Below are 19051 nucleotides of genomic sequence, written 5' to 3'. Positions count from 1 at the left end.
CTATGGATGGGAAAAGGCATGTATGTATTTGGAAATCCTGGTTTCAGATTGTGGAGAGAAACACAGAGTCCAAGTTGCTTGAGATCCAAAGTGAGATCAAACCATGGATGCACTCAAACTTCCTCAAAATCATCTGGGACAAGTCAGACATCATCTCGATCGGTCCCAAATCCTTTGCCAAAACTGCCAACAACTTCAGTCTCCCTCCACGCACATCTCCTCTGAACACCACGTCAACCATATCACAAGAACTGCCTTTTTTCTATCTAAAAAATATTGCTGGTCTCCGCCCATCACTCCCCGTCTCGGCTGTTAAAATTTTCAGCCATGCCTTCTCCAGACTTGATTACTGTAACATCATTCTTTATCGCTCATGGTCCAGTCCTCAACAAACTACAGCACACAGAGTTCTGCTGCTCACCCACACCAGGGGCGGTCACCCACTCTGTGACCGCCCCAGAACCTCCCTGTCCTTCAACATATTCATTTCAAAGGTCTTAAACTCCTAGCTTGAGCTAAAAAATAGGCAATTATGATATAAAATATTGTTTATATTTATGATTGAATAAACAAAACAGATTTTCAGATTTATATTAAAGTTTACACTCCAAAAACTGTATGAATAACAAATGTTAAAATATTTTTAAGTAGTCTAGTTGGGAAATAGTCGGTGTGTCAAAGTGCTACCAGTAAATTCATCCCAAATCTTTAAACATCTTGATTTTTGAGGTGCAGGATTTTCATAAATACAAACAGAACGTTTATGTTAAACTTATTTGTAAAATATGTTTTTGCTCCGTTTCCTTACATGCTACAATTTTTGAAAAATAGAACCTCAATTTATACACATATCAATAAGTTGATATAGTCACAGAATTACTAAATGTCTCTTATAATTTACATAAGTTTATTTCTTAATCATTTTGTACATCCAAAATATTTTTAAAAAATCACATTTAAAACAAAAGTATTGCATTGTAATTTAAACCAGGAGACCGTTAGGATGGTAAATATTTAAAACAGAATCAGAGCGTGCCAACAAAGCCACTCCTCACATTTTATCACCTCCTACTTGAGTTAAAGCTCTTTAACTCAAATACACTCAAACAAGATGTAATCTACTTTTCTTTTACAACAATCTTCTGCAAAGCTGCTTAAATTCACAGAAACAAATTAGCATGTGCATGTTAAAGGTTTGAAACTCATTTACTGAGATTTACAGCAGAGCTCTGGATTTTAGGCACCAATTCTACTGATCGACTGTTTGCTCAAATGTTAATGCACTACATTTAAACCAAAAGCAAAAGTGCTCAAAGGGTTCACCAGTTATGATCTGGTAAGTTTTGCTTTACAGGATGAAAAGGGGTAACAATAGCTCTTTTTTTGCCTTTTAGTTCAACTAAGTGTGGTTGTAAATGGAAATAACTTGAATCTGTATCAAGTCAGAGAAACAAACCTAAGACGACAACACAGGCAAGTGGATTCTGTTACAGTGATGACATACAATAAAATCTGGATAGCATTTTCCTGTCTGTCTGGGCCAAGACCACCTAAGGAGTCCTCCGTTACCACTGCTAGGTGTCTGACAGAGATGATCCATAATTTCACACATGAAGCTAGTCGGCCAGGTTGTCTTGAAAAGCTGGCAAATGCTCTGAAAAATTTGATTTTAGACCAACTCTACTATTATACAAAAAGACCTTCCACCCAACAAGAAAGATTTCTTTTTAAGCAGGAAAATATTTAAAGGAAAACTTAGATTTTTTGGGGGGGGAGTGGTTGTGTGGAGTACTCTTGAGAAGAAAGTGTATAGCCTGAAGTTGATGAACAGAACCCAAACCCACTATGAAGAATCTGAAAAAAATCCTGGCGAATTAGCTCAAAATTGTGTTTTCATTTGTTCTGTAGCAAAATTTACTCTTGTTCTGAGTTGCATTTAGTTTGACTTTCCAATGAGAATCCTTCATGCCACATTCAGGAAATTGAAGTCACACTGATCAATACACTTCATAAAACCCCACTTAAAAAATGTCCTTATAATCTGTTAAAACACAAATGGAACGTTTAAGGTTTTTAATGCCTAAATGTAGAACTTTATTGTTAATCAATTAAAATCTATGAATGTTTAGTTTTATGTTACGTTGCCAATTTTATTTACAAAGAGCCTGCCAATTGACGTTTAACCAACAAGTGCAAACGAACGCAGTATTGAGCGTATGGTATTCTTCACAAGGATAAATTCAGTTTGAAATGTTAAACACCTCGTGCTTCTATATTATTAACCCATGACTTGTCTAAAATACTTACCTTGCATTGTAAAAAGGTCAGATCGGAGGGTCACACTGAACTGCTGCTTCTGGCTCTAAATCCCACTGCGATAACTGCACAAGCAGAAGCAGCCTCATTCTGCACGTTAACCCGACAGGGCACCTTGCGAGGAGCACAGCTATAGTTTATTGATTTTAAAGTGAAGTTTGCATGGACTGTTGTCAGAGAGAGAGTCCATTATATACTATAGCAGAAAAGTAAGAAGAAATCCACAGAGGAAAGCATACTGTGGATTTGCCACTGAAGCAAAGGAGCAGAACAACGAAGGGAGAAGTCACTGTATTTCCACTGTGGGACTAGCCGCTGGGTCACTGCTGCTGCTTGTCCTGCCTGTGCTGCTCCAACCACTGTGAGATCTGCTCTTTGAGCTCCGTGTTCGGCTTGATCTGGTCCATGGTGAGAGGACTGCGGTTGAAAGGGTCGGTTTGGTCGCTGCACAGAGGACATTACAATAACAAGAAGTCACAATTTTAGCAATTCAATTTTCAATTTCTGCATTCACAGTTTTAAGAGTTGATTAAATGTCGGAAAAATAGCTTATAGTACAGTGAAGGGCCAATATTATACTTTATCTTAATCTAAAAAATAAATGTAAACAGGAAACAAAAATTACAGATCCTTTCAACATTAAGATTTGTGACTTTTTGTTATATAGAAAAACTAAGTGTTTTTCTCTTTAACTCTCACTTCAACTTTTGGTGCTGATGATACAGTGGATTTCTCCTCAACCAAAGAGAAAAGTCTCTATTCTATATATTTTATTTTTTTTGCCCCAGGATGGGGCTTCAAGGGAAACAACTACCTTCAGTAGTTACTTCAAGGAATGAATTGTCTGTGGCACAACACAGTTCATGCCATAATGAAGCTACATTGCTTGAGCAGTGAGCAGGCAAGCGGACCATTGAGGCAACCACACGTTGTTTGTGAGCATAAAGTTTCTTTTTGTTTTTAACTTGTATTTGATCACTGTCTGAAAGAAATATCTGCCGGTCTGCGGATCACGTTACTAAATAAATCAATAACTCCTTGTATAGCCACAATAAGTAGCTGCAGCAGCAACTCAATTTTCCCTCAGTCTCATTCCAATAAATAGCAGCTTATATATTAGCATTCTGACTTCCTTAGGAAACAAAACGTGTAGCAAGAGTGAGCCTTTTGGGGCTAAAACAACAACCACTAAATGGCTCATTTGTATAAATTAGGCTCTTCTGGTGAGACAGTGTGCCGATGCCGATTTGAATCAGGGTAACAATGTTGGTCAAAATTGTAGCAAAAGTTAAAACATTTAACCTCAATTCTACCAGAAATGTAGAATTTCTGTTTGTAATTTTGTCACAGTCAGCACTGTACAGCATGAATCAGGATATTTTCAGACTGTGTAATCCCTGAGTCAAGACACAACATTAGCAGTTAGCTTGTAAAAACCAAGCGAGCGACGCAATGTGCTGGATTGGTGCTGTGTCACAGCATGAACGGCTCAGGGCGGTACGGAGATCATGGTGGAAGAGGAATTGTTTCACTCTGCAGAAATGAACTGTGTGATCCGGTGAATAGATCATTTGAGTGAACTGATTCTAGAGATTCAGTACACTCAAATGGACTGCCGTCCCATCACTAATCTACAAAAGGACAGACTGTAAAAATGGCATTTAAACAAATGAATGACATGGTGTTTTTCTTTTTTCCCAGAAGTTACGAACCTGAGGAGATGTCTTGCTATAGTGGAACGATCTACAGTAACATTAGAAGAGGGAAGAAGAACAGGATCCGACATCAGGGTGGACATGATGGGGTCCAAGAATTCATCTGGAGCATCTGCATACGTTTCCTCTTCTTGCTGCTGCCTGTCTGCATGGGACTAAAATCAAGTGACCCATGAAATAAATAAATAAATATTAATTACTGCTTTTTTTTTTTTACTGACCACTGAAAAAATATATATTTCTGTCATCCTACAGGAGAAAAAGATACCTTAATTTTATCTGCAAGGAGTCCAAACGCCACAATCATGTCACCAGGCTTATTGATCTTCTTTAGCACACGGAGAGTCTGGGAGAAAAGTGTCGGTGAATACGATCGTCCATCCTTCGGGACTGTGGCACAGAAATTTTCCTCATCACTGCAAAAGACATGCGTCATGTTCAAATTTTACTCAGAAATTAACTTTTTACTACAAAATCCATCTCTCCCATATGGAGAAAACACAAATTTTAATGTTCAACAAAGTGTCAATAAATACAACAAAAACCATTTAAGAGATTATTTACTTTATCAGATCAATTTATGACAGATGAATCTTTGTAACATACCCCAGGTTTAGGTAGATTGTGCAGATGTCAGAAACGAGCTGCTGTGGCTTAAAGTCAAACTCACTGAAGTCCTTGACTTTAAGTGCACCCATCTTTGGACCAACCAGGTGCTGCAAAAAGTAGTTCAACATCGAGATGATCCTCTCAGCCAGAAATGGGTGCACAAAGATGCCCTTGATCTCTGAACGAGGGATGGAAACAGAACAAAAGCACAGAAGAATAAATTATTTAGGGCACATATAGCTTAGTTAACCCTTTGAAACACTCTGATTTCTAATTCCAACACATCTTTTAGGTGAGTTTTAGAGGAAAATAATTGAAACAGAAAATGAACACTTTAGTAAGTGTCACAATCAATTTTTAAAAATCTCAGCCTGATTTTGCATCCACGTCCTCCAAAGCTGTGTTATGTACCAAAAATACCATTTAGCTAATCTAACTAATCTGGGGTTTGCACAACAATATAAGTGTTTTCCACCCTTGACATTGATGTTCCCAGTTTGTAATGGTTGTAGCAGCCATTACAAACTAAAATGGCTGCTACAGATTCCTGTGTAACTGTAGGATGTCCCCCAATACAAATACTTTCTTCCCAGTTGATGTTGGTATTTTATCTGGGGACGAGATTCTGTCCAATTAGGGTTTAGGGCTGCCAGTGACCATAACATTTGTTTAAACTTAAAAAAAATTAAAAAAGAAATGTATTATTTTCCAACTCTAAAAAAGAAAAATGTGCCAATAATCCAGAATACTGCCAATGGCAACAACATTTTATTTTAAAAGAAAATGTCAAAACTTTCTTTCTAAAGGACAATTAAGGTAAATGTTTAATTTAATTTGGCTTATTTATTTATTATAAAGATTTCAAATATCATGATATATATTTAGATAACTATTTATTTAAAAAGGAGGTAGCCAGAAGTAGAAACTTAACTTGACTGTGCCCCTTTTCTTACTTTACACATTATTCTTTAAAAGACTGCAATATTTGATACGAGGTGTAATACTTAAAAGTCATTCTAAAAACAACATTCTCTCTTTCTCGGAGACTACAGATGGAAACTAACATAACCTAAATCTGGTGCAAAGCATCTTTTATTAAAGTTTATTGAACATTGTCCTTCACTGAATTATAAAATGTTCTCTGTAGTTGTTTGGTGCATGTCTCTTAACATTTTCAGGTAAAATTTTATCATTTGAATATTTGGAGAGATTACATTTAATAAGGGTTAAAAGTGGGTTTTTTTTGTCCTGCCTGACCTGAGGTAAGGAAGGCCAGTGTGCCGATAGTCTCATTGGACATGATGTTGTGGAAGCGTCCCAGTTGTCCAAACATCTGCAGGCTTGACTCTTTTTCTCTTCGGGCATCAGGGGCCAGGCTTTCCCACTCCCCTCTGTCACGCTCAAGCTGCAGAATCTTAATTTTACTCAAGTACTACAGAAAAACAAAAAATAAAAACTAAGTTTAGTTATTTTGACATCACAATTAATGATTGGGGTTCCCAGTACGAGGAATAAATGTGTTCTCATGTGTTGTATATTGAGAATTAATTTCCATCAGTCCCACCTGAATAGCCTCATCCAATAAGAAGATGGCATCATTCATGAGCAGGTTGAGGAACCTGAGGAACAGAGGGGGGTTCATGGCCTCCAGGTTCTCGGATGCATAGTTTGCCAAATGCTGAAACAAGCATAACAAAGCATATAATCTTACATGGAATTAGAAGCATTTTAATTCAGACTCCTATTTAACCAACATCTTTCTTACTTTTTAGTGTGTTTAGAACATTGGAAAAATTTAAGAAAGCACCATTGAACTAGAAGAAGATGTTTTTGCACCCCTTTGTTTATTCTTGGTTAAGGTTTTTATTCCTCTGAAATTAACCTTAAAACTATAAAATAAATTATCAGAGTTCACCTGCTCTGTGACCAAACATCTACATTTTCAAATTAAAAGCCGGCCAGATCATCAACTCTGCATTATCTTTGAAAGCTTTACATCAATGTCTGTTATGAACGTCAGCAAGACAGTTAAAGCTTATTTTCATGCTGTTATCCCAACCATCATGTTCACCTTTCCTGCTGTCTTTTTTTTACTGAATTACTGAAGTGAATAAGACCAAATTTAGCTTGCTATGTTTGGACCAGCTAGTAATTTCTTATAATTTTTTATTATTGTTGTGAAGAAAACAAAGGTTCAGAGGAATTTAACTGAGCTGAATTGAACAGAATCAAATTAAACATAGCTGAAGAGTTATGAACAAAATTGAGTTCACTTAAACAATGCATTGGTAAACTGAACTAAACTGAACAAAACTGAGTTGAAGCACAAACTAATATTCTGTGTAACGTCAACTACGGGGCTTCATGATGCTATACTGGGACAGCAAAACAACCAAACTGGAAATCATACAAGAACACTTCAAAGTCAGAAAAACATCCAAGTGTCTAGTTATAAAGTAATACCAATCCTTTTACATAAAAATGCAAGGCATTGAGATAAGTTAGGTTCAGACATAATTTGTTTATTCACCTTGATGCTCTCTCTATAGCTGTCTTTGCTCCACATGTACTTCAGAATCGGATACATCGGTCTCCTGTAGTTGAATTTCTGTTCAAACTGATGAGGGTCACCTGGATAATAAATGAAAAGAAAAGTTAACAAGCTAAACTCTACTTGTTTTACACCAAGCAGATTCTCATATTTTCAGTAGAACTCACAGGTAAACCCGCACAATTAATGCAAACTCACAGATTATGTGAAACATCCAACTTTAATCCAGATCTTGTTTTCACCTCTGACCTATCTTTTCAGACGAGGCTAATTTAATAGTAGTCTTAAATAATTGTTTAAAATCAGTAGTAATGACGGAAATACAATATCAGAAGATGGTTCTGCTAGATAAAAGACGTGGACAAATTTAACCCTAGGAAATGAACTTTTACCTACCTGTAAATTCAATGTCGACAAACACAGTGATGAGGGCCTCAGCCAGCTGAGGTGCATGGGCGTAGGAGCAGAAAACTCTCTCCCTCTGGAAAACGATGGGCTGAGCAGCACCAGGAGCCAGCGGCTCCATGTGAGGCATCACGGCTTCCAACACTTCTGCAAGCTTTGCTCTTAAATGGGGATTCTTCATCCTGGTTCACATTTCAAACATGGGGGATCACAGAAACAAGTTGAAAGATGTGTATATATATATATATATTTTTTTTTCTTTAAACCTGTTCTACTACTCAGAACTGATCTAGTGGTGGTTTTAGCTTCACCTAGTCCAGATTCTGTAAAAATCTCTTATTAGGCACCTATAAAATAATCAATAAATAAGTTCTACATTGTATCAATGCCAAGTCAAGCAGAAAGGCCTGAGCTCTTCACACATTTATGTTAGAAGGATCTATTTAGCTGCAGATGCATCCTTTGCTACAGATGATCAAGTGTTCACTATAGGAATCTTGTTGCATTTTAGGCAAGGAAATTGTGGTTTTCTTATTTGAAAAGAAATTACTATTTTTAATTATTTGCATTTTTATGTAAAATAAGCTTAAGAGGTTACATGAAAAATCTGCAGAACGTGGCAGTTTCTTCAAATGTGATTCACAAATTAATCATCAGGATAATCGATCAATGAAATAATTGTCACGTACTTCTCCACGTTTCCCATGAAGACAGTTATGAAGTTAAGGATCTGCTCCAGACTTTCCGTGGAGGTCTCCAAGATCTCGTCTGCAAAGCGGCGCAGGAAGATGAAGAAGTCTCCCATGTTTTCTGCAAAAAACTCTGAGAAAAAATAAAAATAGTCCAGGTTTACGCACGGCTGTTGTGTTCAGGGACTTTCAGATTTACTCAATGAGCATGTTATCAGTAACTAACCACAGCCACATTACATGAACAGCTGCAACCATTTTAAAATTCCTCACAGAGCTGGCCTTTCTGATATTATTCCTCAGCCAAGCCTCTGACTCCGACATACCCGGTACGTAGCAGAGCATGGTGTTGTGCAGGGACGCCAGGGGAAAGCTGAGTGCTACATGTTCGGGCCCCTGGTTTCCCATGCTCAGCTGAACAAGCAGAGCAGCAGTGGAAGCTTGCAGGTTAAGGCAACATTGCAGCATGGCGGGCTGCGTTGCGGCAGCTTTGGTTGACAGATACACGATCATCAGACGCTCAAACTGCTCCAGGAGCTGCTCGGACAGCGGGCTGCCCGCGCGTTGGGCGTCCTGCCAGGTCACCTGGAGCCGATGGAGTGACTGGTTCATCTTGACCATCTGCTCATGGAGTCTGAGCGGACACACACACGCCACACAAGTACAGGATTTAATACAGGAAGAGAAAACAAATGAAAGCGTTTTGTCTAAAATTGGGAAATTGCTGTTATAAGATACTGTTAAGTGATTCGTACCGGTGAAAGCCAAGATGCAGGGTGAGTTGTGTGAAGACGAGGTTTTCAGTCAGCAGGGTGTAGGTTCGTGCAGATTCCACCTGCTGCTGAGGGGGTAAAGGGATCAAGCAGGTCTCCTTCTCAAGACCTGGTAAAAGAATATTTACTTGGTAATTAGTATTAATGTTAACAATTGTTCCTTCAAAAACTACAGGCATCCGCTACACCAAAACAAATTCATGAAGTGCTTTACAAAATATTCAGACCCATAGAACTTTTTCATATCTTGTAACTTTACAAAAACAAAACTTTATGTATTTTATGAGAGAAGATTATATGTAATAAATAGACCAACAAAAACAGATGCGTGACTTTCAAAATATTTTTACCCCAGTTTGCCAAATGACCCGACTGTGTGAATGCGAGTGTCTTTGGCTGCGTTCATGCAGCAGGTCTTGATGCTCACTTCCAACAGCTGAAATACATATTGCTTTCTTTGCGTGGTTGTTCAGACTACTAATTAAATGAGATGTCAACTACACTTGTGTGTGTGTGTGAATGGTTTATGACCCAAAGTGACCCGGTCAAATGAGTAGTCAGGGCCAGAGGTTGTGGGATTTGTGAAATGCTTCACTGACACAAACTTCCTCCGTAGGTTTACCATTAAAGTCTGGCTTCTTCTGGTGCAGAATTAGGTCAGATAAAATGCGACATGTCCTTTTACGCTGCATAAAGCCGTTTTGAAAACAATCAATTAAGTATTGGAATTAGTACCACATATGCAAGTGGCACAGATGTTGTGGGATGAAAAGATCAGAATTGGGCTGTTCAGACTGCCGTGAAATGTCAGATATAGGTGACATGTGAGCAAAAAAAGTGGACTTGGGTCACATTTGCCTGCTGTGTGCTTTGGTGTAAATATGTGTTGCATCTTTTTCATTTATGGCACAATTATGTGCTTGTTTGTGTAGGTCTGTCACATAACATTCCAATTGAATCCATTAAAGTTTGTTGCTGTGACGTGACATGAATGCGAAAAAGCTCCAGAGGCAGAGTGTGAAAACTTTGACATCTCATATAATGACCTCTTGCGTGGACGTTGCGATTACGCCGGTCTTCTTCGCTCAGGTCTTTGAGAGCGCAGTATGTCGGGTCGAAGGCTAGCAGCTTGGGTGAACGGGGCTTGCAGAACGGCTGACACAGCTTCAGCAGAACGGCCCCCAGGTTGAGGAAAAATGCATCGGAGGCGTACATTTGGAAGAAGAGCTCTGGCACCTGGTTGGCCCATATCTTAGCACGACCTGCGTTCGCCTGCAGACACCCGCCCAGCCAGGTCAGCAGCAAGTGGCGAGTCTCACCGGACCGCTGCAGCAAACTCTTCAAGATCTGGTGCAGTTTTTCATGAAGTTGACCCATAAACTGCAACAAGAAGAAAGTAAAGCTTAGTTTCCTTCTCGTAAAATTTCCAACAAAACAAACTGATTATGGCCATATACCTGGTGAATGTTGGCTTCCTGGACCTTTGTCTCCTGGGCACTGGAGCGAGAAGGGTTCAGGAAGTAGCCATGCCCCTCTACAACCCCCGGGGTTTTCAGCAAGCAGGATATGTTCAAAATCATCCCCAGCAGGCTGTTCTGGTACTGCAGACCATTAGCTGCGTTTTTGGGCTGAATGTGCTCCATCAACACCTGCAAACACCAAACAGGAACAGACAGGATGATACTAAAGGACAGTCTCGTGAAAATGTGACTCAAATTACACGTCTGGTTTTGTCTTCTGACCTTGGCGATATCCTTATTGTGACAAAAATAGAGGAGAACATCCAGGTAGTCGTAGAGCAGAGGCTGGCAAAGGTCCAAGTCTTTGATGCGCCCCTGGAAGATATCAAAGACCGGAACTACCACCTCCTCAAAGGTACGCACCTCTTGGTCAGAGAGTATGCCAGCAATGACCTCCTCCACGAACTCAATCACCTCCTCGGGCCCTGAAACACCAAGAGTGTGTGGAAAGAATATTTTACTGAGCGCAGACGAAGATGAAAGTAAAACTGATACAGTCAGGACTCTTAACTCCAAAGATGGACCTACGTGCTGCTTTGAAACCTTCAAGCCACAGGTCAAGAAGCTGCTCGTAGATGTTCTGGTTGACATAAATCTCTGGGGTGAGCAGAACGGTGCGCGCGTTGGACACCGTCAGGTTCTTGCAGCATATGGCAACTGAATGTAATTTTTCTGGGACTTTTGTCAACTGGTGCAAAAACAAAAAGGAATTCATCAAGTTACTTTGGAAGATGGGTGATGCTTATGCTCCAGTTGCTGTAAAGAGTTTGAGGATTCTTTAAAGGAAAAAAAGAGCACCTCCTCCTTTGCCCTCTGGTAAGAAGCAAAGAGGTAAGGGATGGCACATTTCTCTCCAGCATCCCGGTCAGCCGACAGGTTCACTGCACTGCAGGAGGTCATGTAGATGAGATGGTTTCCTGGCTCCAGGAGCAGCAGGCGGTTAAACAAAGCCTAAAGGGGAAGAAAAAACACCTCTGAGCTCATTACATTCATGTTTCTAAGGCGAAAGACATTGTTACAAAACAAAATGCTCTATAAACTGAATCAAAATCAATGGAAGTAGAGTGCTGCTTAAACATTTTTACAAAATAATATATGATTTAGGGGTGCACCAATTGTAATTTTCTGGCTGATCATCAATTACCAATCTTTAAAAATGCTAACCCGACGATTTAAATTCTGTCCAACACTAATTTTTATGCCCGAAATGTTACTAAACATAGCAAGAAAATCGTCAATTAGCAACAGTGGGGTGACTATTATTAACTACAAACATGCAGACATGACTTGGTGGGCCGGCCTGTCAGTCAAACCTCTCTCACGGCACAGCAGAAGAGGACAGTCGTTGATTTTTGGACCTTTGCAGAGGTAAATCGGTGGATAAAATTGGCTCCACATGTAAGTATCGACCAATCACGATCTCCCAAAATTAAGGAAATCGGAGCCGATAACTCAGCAGGCTCTAATTAGATCATTTGATATTTTCTGTGGCTTTTGTCAACAATTCATGAAAAACTAGCAAAAGGATATATAATAATGACTAGACTAGAATAGAATAGAGTTTTTTGTCCCTCAGTAAGGTAGTTCTTGGTCTACACCAGCAAACAGGTGACAAATAAAAGCACACACTGTATATGAAATAATAGTTAAAAAGAAAAGCCGGAAATAAACCAGAAATTTCAATTGAAACAGCTGCAGTCATGCTGAAATAAAAACATATCTTTACAAATTGTGCTATCTATAATGTTTAACATGGTTTTTAACCTGCTCTATGTTGTCCCTGTCCAGCCAATCCTGGCCGTCCAGATCTGCAGCCATTTCTTCCAGGTAAACGCATCGAGGAGGGATCCCATTGCCTCCTCTCAGACTGGGATCGCCTAGTGTGATAAAAAAAATCCCAAAATGAAAATATTGATATATTTTAAACTTGACATAAAGTAAAGAATAAAACAAGACTCAAACATAACTTAAAAGAAATTTGACTTTGCAACATAGCTGACCCCTTGGAATTGGGCCTCTCCCTCTTTAAGAAGCTCCAACCCTTTCCAACACTGCCCTTGAACACATCATCACGCCAATGCTCCTCCATTATGCCGCTTACAGCCATTCTTAGGAGTGTGAGAAGTAGTTTGTATAATAAACTCAGCAGACTACCACTTCCACAAGTTGTTTGGTAACTGCTGAAGGAGCTGAGTGGAGGAGTTGCAGGAGAGGGGATCTCTGTATGGGTGGGAATTCAGCTGGAGGCTCCGAGGCAGAGCTTTGGATAAATAGGCAACACATCGTATGAGCAAGCCCTTATGGTGCGCTCACACCAAGCACGTTACACGTGTTCGACGTGTGTGCACTTTGAATGCAGACGCTTGACATTTTTGCTCTACACCAAGCGTTTTGTGCATCTGGTTTACATTCAAAGTCTATGTGGATGTGCGTCAAGGGCACGTCAGACGCATCAAAGTTGCTCTACCTGTTGTTTTCCATTGCTGGCCTATTTGTCGGACACGCTTGATGTGTCAAAAGTTTCAAATCGCACCATGCTAGACACACAAAAACGTGCCACGACGGGCCCTCGACGCGTTTGGTGTGAACGCAGCATTAGGCGCCCCTGAATGATTGCCACGGGAGATTCAAGGACTCCTCAAAGAAACACAGGTATGTTTTTGATGAGGGAATAACGTCCTAACATAATATAAAGCTCAAAAAAGTAATTTTGTCTAGTAACAAATCATGGGTCCATCCATGCTTTGGTTGTCATATCTCCATCTGGTCTAGCATCTTTGGGTTGTGGTGAAAGGGACTCCTGATATAAAACACAAAGGAACCAAAAGCACAGCATTTATTTACAACACAGAGGTGAAGACTCACTCGTGCAGGAAATGTGTGTGGAGTGCAGGCGGCATTGGGGAGGTGGCTGGGGGGTTGGAGGTTCTATAATACATTTTCTGAACATCATGACTCATTTTTGAACAGTCTGTGTGATGAGAGGCCCAGCCAGCTCACAGCAAGGCCATGCAGCGGTGGAGGTCTTTGTGTCATCTGTAAGTGCGTTGACTCATTTCTGCCTGGCAAGTTTGGCTTTTAAAAGATAATGAGCTGCATCCAAGAACGTCCCCAGAGCAAAACAGACCCTGCAACTATTTATGATCAGTCTTGTCATCAGCAAAGCCTCTAGCTTTCAACTGTGCTTTTCATGCGAAAGAAATACCTCCAGGGAAAACATCTTTTACTGGTAATATTCAATTGAATTACTTTTTAACTGCATTTGACAGACTTGTCTCGTCTCAGTTGGAAAATCATCCGACTGAGAAGAATTTACCTCATCAACCGTGATCTCAGAACCGAGGAGTTCCCTGAGATACCGCTAGAGTTAATACCAAATAAGACACACTAATTAACTAAGTATCCCTTGGTTTTTGGATAAAACAAATCTTCCAAATACTAGAAGATTTTACCAACTGGTGTCACCTTAAAGCCAAATGCATCTTAAAAGCTGCCAGACAGCATTGACCCTCTGAAAACATGACATATTCATCACAATATCAGAACTTCAGGCTGCGAGTGTTTTAACCCAGCAAATTTGATCTCAAAATAATCAGCTTGTACTCACTGTTATCAAGCGTGATTAGAAATATTCTCTGGATGATGTGGTTGACATTGAGCTGTTCACAAAGCTCCTGCCGGGACCGGAAGGAGCGACTGATTTCTGCTACGGAGTCGTTGTCGTTGACGCTGTCAGAGACGGATGCCTCCAACTCTGAGTGACTTCCTCCCAACTCCTCCGCTGTGACAGCAGACAGAGCGAGGTCATATGAAAAGATTGTATTGACTTTGGAAGCTTAAATTATTACTAATTAACCTCTTAATCTTCAAGTGTTTATGATATGTGACTTTATACTTTAAGAGCATCACATAAACTCTTTAAAAAAGTCACATTTCTGTTTGGCTGGTTATTATTTGTTGTGACAATGGCAATAAATTTGATACCTTTAGAAAACCTGTTTATTAATACGAAAAATAAATTTGTGGGAATAAGCAGCAAAGTTGATTATGTGAGTTGTGCCAATGAAAAACATGTCAAATCCTCTAAACTAATGCCAAAACAGCTTTTGATGGAGGCAGTGTAATGGTGTGGAGTGGCAAAATTATTCACACCTCTGGCAGAATTACAGTAAAAGATACTTTCATTCAACCAAGAAGTTTGTTTCTGATAGAAAACAACACAAGATCTCCCAAAAGCTAATAAAATTGTGTAAAATCAGTATAAATTTAGATTTTAAAAAATGTATAAACTTACATTTAAACTTGCATTCAAATAAGAAATGCCATGTGAAAAATTTATTATACCATTCACAATGGATAAATCTTTATTGGCATTAACTGCTGACCAACTTTTTTGATGTTTCTGCTGGTGTCTCCATCTCTTTGAGGTTGGAAGGCCTCCTTGCCATCACTCTAATACTTTGCTTCCTCCACAGATTTAAATCAGCTTCAAAACACTAATTTCAGTCAGTATAATGATTGAAACATTGACACTATTCACCAAACACAAATTAAATGTTGTTTGGAAATGGATAAAGAAGGGTAACATAAAGCTTTATGAATGGCCTCAAGCTCAAACCCATTGAGTTTGTAGTAGAAAACCACCCGCTCTTCACAACCCTGCTAATAAAAGTTGTGAGTATCTAGCCAGAAGCTTATTGATATCTGAAAAAATCAGTTTCTCTGAGACTTGGTGAAGGACAATTTAAGCAAATATTGGTAAACGTGTATATATTTTAGCCTGTTCTTATGTAGATAAGAGAAAATGCACAATAGACTGAAACTTGTGCGTACGACTCCTGTTTATAAAATTCACTGAAATTCCACCTTGTACAATACTTTCACATCGGGAAAAAAAAACCTCAAATGAATCATTAAAAGCTTCAAATCCATTTATGCAAATTTTAAGTGTGTATGTAAAGGAAGTAGGTCAATAAATAAAAAAATAGTTTTAAAAATGTAATAAAACCCAAATATTCCTCCAGTCAAGTATTTCTACAGTAAACCAAGGTAGTAAACTTTTACCAGTTGATGAAATTACATTATAAAAACTGGGACTTTATTTGATTAGTCTGGATTGTTATTACCACTGAACAACTGGCATAAACAACATATGCTTCAGACGTTTTGCTAAAACCTGCTGTGACGTTTTTTATGAAGAAACAGCAGAAATGAACTGAGGAACCCAGCAAGGTCCAAACAACTAACATCTCTTAAAAGTAGAGGAATACTGAACAAAACCTCTATGGACTGAAGCTCCATAGAGGTTCAGCTAAAACTGTTTCACTGAGACGACAGGGACGAAATAATGTCTTTTATCCTTCAAAATAAATACATAGAAATATGTTTATTACCTTTATCCAACTTCTCTACAGAAATAACACATCAGAAAGACACATGGATACAAACAGTTCTGAAGTATACATTCAGTGTGTGGCTTTTGTAATGGACTGACTTTTAATTCTACTCACATGGTGGTTTAGAAGGTTGCGGTTGCTGTTGTGGGTTTTGGCTTGATGCAAACTGCTTGGCATCAGCCAGTGAGGTGAAGAGGGCAGCGAAGGGGTTGCAGGAGATGTTGTGATTGTTGTTGCCCTGGTCAGTCATCTCACTGGGGCTCAACACTCACTCCATCTAAGATCACAGCCCTTATGAGTAATGCAGAAGAGCAAATATTGATCAAATAAATCGCTCATGTCAAACTCAAGGCCCGTGGGCAAAATCCGGCCCGCCATAGCATTTTATGTGGCCCTCTAGATTCTAGACTAGACACTAAGTGAGCTTAAATATGTAATCAATCAAAACAATGCAGGTTTTATCTGTTTACTGCCAAATTATATCAATCAGTCCCTCCAGTTTCTTGAGAATTTTTGAGGAAATTCATGTAAAATCAACAAATCCCTGCAATTATTTGCGCTAATAATTGGGAGTTTATTGCAGATTTTTCTCAAAAATTGTCAAAAACTTTCTTACTTGTATCAAAACAGCTGCCTCAGCCTTAATTGAGGTCAGATTATAGTCCATGATCTATTCAGCGAGTAATAAAAGTCACATTTACTGTCATAAATAAGCACAACTGTTGCAAATATTTTTAAATTAGTACCACAAACACTTTGATTTTTATTGCAAAAAAAATCACAAAATCCTGGAGGGACTGAAAAGATGTTCAATAATATTTTAGAATTCATTGATATTTTAAAGTTTGTGGAGAAGTTTTATCAACACATTCTGGCACAACCAGCCCTTTAAGAGAATTCATGATCTTGAATTGGCCCAAAACGAAAATGAGTTCGACACCCCTGAAATAAATGAGCACATAAGTAATTACTGTGGTCCAGATGTCATGTTAATGTAATCACAGCCTCTCATGGTGAACCTCCATCCAACTCTTACAACCTCTAAGAGGTCTTTTTCCAGGATTGTTCCATATTTAACTCTGTTCATCTTTCTATCGACTCTGACCTGCATCATGATAAGGCTATGTTTTACCTTTGAGCGGTGTATTCAGGGTTAGTTTTTCAATAAACATGTTTTGCATGGAGGCCAAAAAGCTACATGTTGGTTGTATCAAGGTTGTAATATTGAAATCCTGTGATGTGAATCTCAGTTGCAACATTCTTTTCTTTCCTCTTTCTCGTCTGTGATTCCATCACTGTTCATTTTAGCATTTTGAGCAAAGTTATTTGTGTCTGCAGTGAGAGACTCTACATATTAGATTAGCATGTAAAATGCCACACTACAATTATTTTGTAAAACCGTGTATAATTTTCCTTCCACTTCACAATGACACCATCTTCTGTTGGTTGAGCACATAAAATAAAACAAAAACAAAACAGTCATGTTTGTGGTTCCAATTTATAAGGTGACAACCTTGACAAATGTTTTTTCATATGCTCAAAACGTTTCGACTTCTCTTTTTTTTTTTTTAAAAAAAAGGGAAATTATCGTAACTCAATTTGAGTTGGTGACAGTGATTTACTTTATACTTCATGTTCTGACCAATTACTATAAGAATGCTGCCGTTAGCACCAAGTTTACCAATATTAACTAATAAAGCATTTGTTGGAAGCTGACAAAAACGAACACCATCACAAAATACTGCTTAAATGGACCCGTTATTGAATACATTTGAAGGTTTTCGATGTGAAACATAAAGAGACCGTGTGAATCTACCAAATGAAACAGAAAGAACGTTCATTGCTACATACTCTACATGCTGCTCACCTGTCAACAGATTAACCGTCTTCTCGCGATATTAGTCACTTTAAACAAAAACTCCTGCATTTATTTAGCCGTCTTTTAGCTTTATTTCATGCTACTCTGGGGATGGAATAACAACCAGTGAGCAGCTTTAAAAGCAGAGGCAGGTTTCGGCAGTTGACACTGTTTAGCTAACTGGTTAGCAGGTGGCTAGTTAGCTCTTACGTGGAGCAACAAGCTAAACTGTCATGGCGTCTCAACGGATCAACTTCAGCGTTTGTTTAAACTCTCAACACAAGGACTTGGCGTGTTTTCGGTCTAAGTAATGTGTATAAACAATATACAGAGCTGCCGTACCTGGCTGGTAAGCAGTTGTTGGAATATTTGGTTAGAAAACAAAATGCTACAACGAAGCCAGGGGGGACAGTTCCTTAGTAGTAAACAGAAACGTCATCCATGTGAGACAATGTTAAGGCGGCGGTTTATTTAGTCATTTATTATTGTTTTACATAGCACACAGTAGCGCAGCAGTGTAATTTACAGAGCTCATTTGGTGACTTGGGACAAAATACAAATCGTGGACACGACTTAATAACATTAATTATTATTATTACAATGGCAATAATGGACAAATTAGATCTAATTTCGTTGTATTTCAATTTGGGAATCAATTAAAATCACATTCTTCAGGCACTTCCGGTTAGGCATGGAGTAATTCCTAACTAGAGATACTTAAAAAGCAGGGGCTGAGCAAACAATACACTGACCTTAGGGCAGTGCTTCTCAATTCTGGTCCTCAGGCCCCCCTACCCTGCATGTTTTAGGTGTTTCCCTGGATTGAATCTATGAGTGATTAACAGGCTTCTGCAGTACTTGATGCCTGCAGAACAGGTAATGCAATCATTTGGATCAGCTGTTCTGAAATAGGGGCACATCTAAAACATGCAGAGCAGGGAGGCCTGTGGACTGGAATTGAGAAGCACTGCCTTAGGGGAAGTCTTTTGCAAAACAAAATGGGTTAAAAATAAGTTTGCCAAAACGGTAGAAACATAGCCTAAAGGTTTTGCAGAATGTCACAGCTGCGAATGGTTGTTCCACAAAGTATTAACTCAGGTGGTTGATCACAAATGCATGTCGCATTTTGTGTGAACATTATTGAAAACTGTTTTATTGTTTACTCATTTCACAACCTTGCACTACTTTGTGTTGGACTCTCACACAAATAAATAAATAA

General features: G+C 38.9%; 1 protein-coding gene across 4 annotated transcripts; it reads right to left on the bottom strand.

The window, feature by feature from the left end:
- Window positions 1–886: 886 nt before the first annotated feature.
- Window positions 887–18286, bottom strand: ube4a (ubiquitination factor E4A (UFD2 homolog, yeast)). 4 transcript variants are annotated; one of them, XM_027999228.1, is made up of 20 exons: window positions 18175–18286; window positions 16089–16265; window positions 14186–14359; window positions 12343–12455; window positions 11377–11529; window positions 11107–11266; window positions 10801–11003; window positions 10516–10707; window positions 10105–10438; window positions 9041–9167; window positions 8612–8919; window positions 8286–8418; window positions 7588–7778; window positions 7171–7271; window positions 6205–6318; window positions 5898–6072; window positions 4638–4818; window positions 4300–4447; window positions 4029–4186; window positions 887–2760 (listed from the first exon to the last, which is right to left on the bottom strand). In XM_027999228.1, the coding sequence occupies exons 2-20, from the start codon at window positions 16222–16224 to the stop codon at window positions 2637–2639; spliced, it is 3225 nt and encodes a 1074-aa protein (XP_027855029.1). In that variant the 5' UTR covers window positions 16225–16265; window positions 18175–18286; the 3' UTR covers window positions 887–2636. The 4 variants fall into 4 exon arrangements, with proteins under 4 accessions (XP_027855029.1, XP_027855030.1, XP_027855032.1 ...); XM_027999229.1 differs by having other exon boundaries at window positions 16089–16251; window positions 18175–18274; XM_027999231.1 differs by lacking the exon at window positions 18175–18286 and adding an exon at window positions 17842–18152.
- Between the last annotated feature and the right edge of the window lie 765 nt (window positions 18287–19051).

Source organism: Xiphophorus couchianus, chromosome 18, assembly GCF_001444195.1.
Source record: "Xiphophorus couchianus chromosome 18, X_couchianus-1.0, whole genome shotgun sequence".
Lineage (NCBI taxonomy): Eukaryota > Metazoa > Chordata > Actinopteri > Cyprinodontiformes > Poeciliidae > Xiphophorus > Xiphophorus couchianus.
This window is presented reverse-complemented; position numbering and strand designations above follow the sequence as displayed.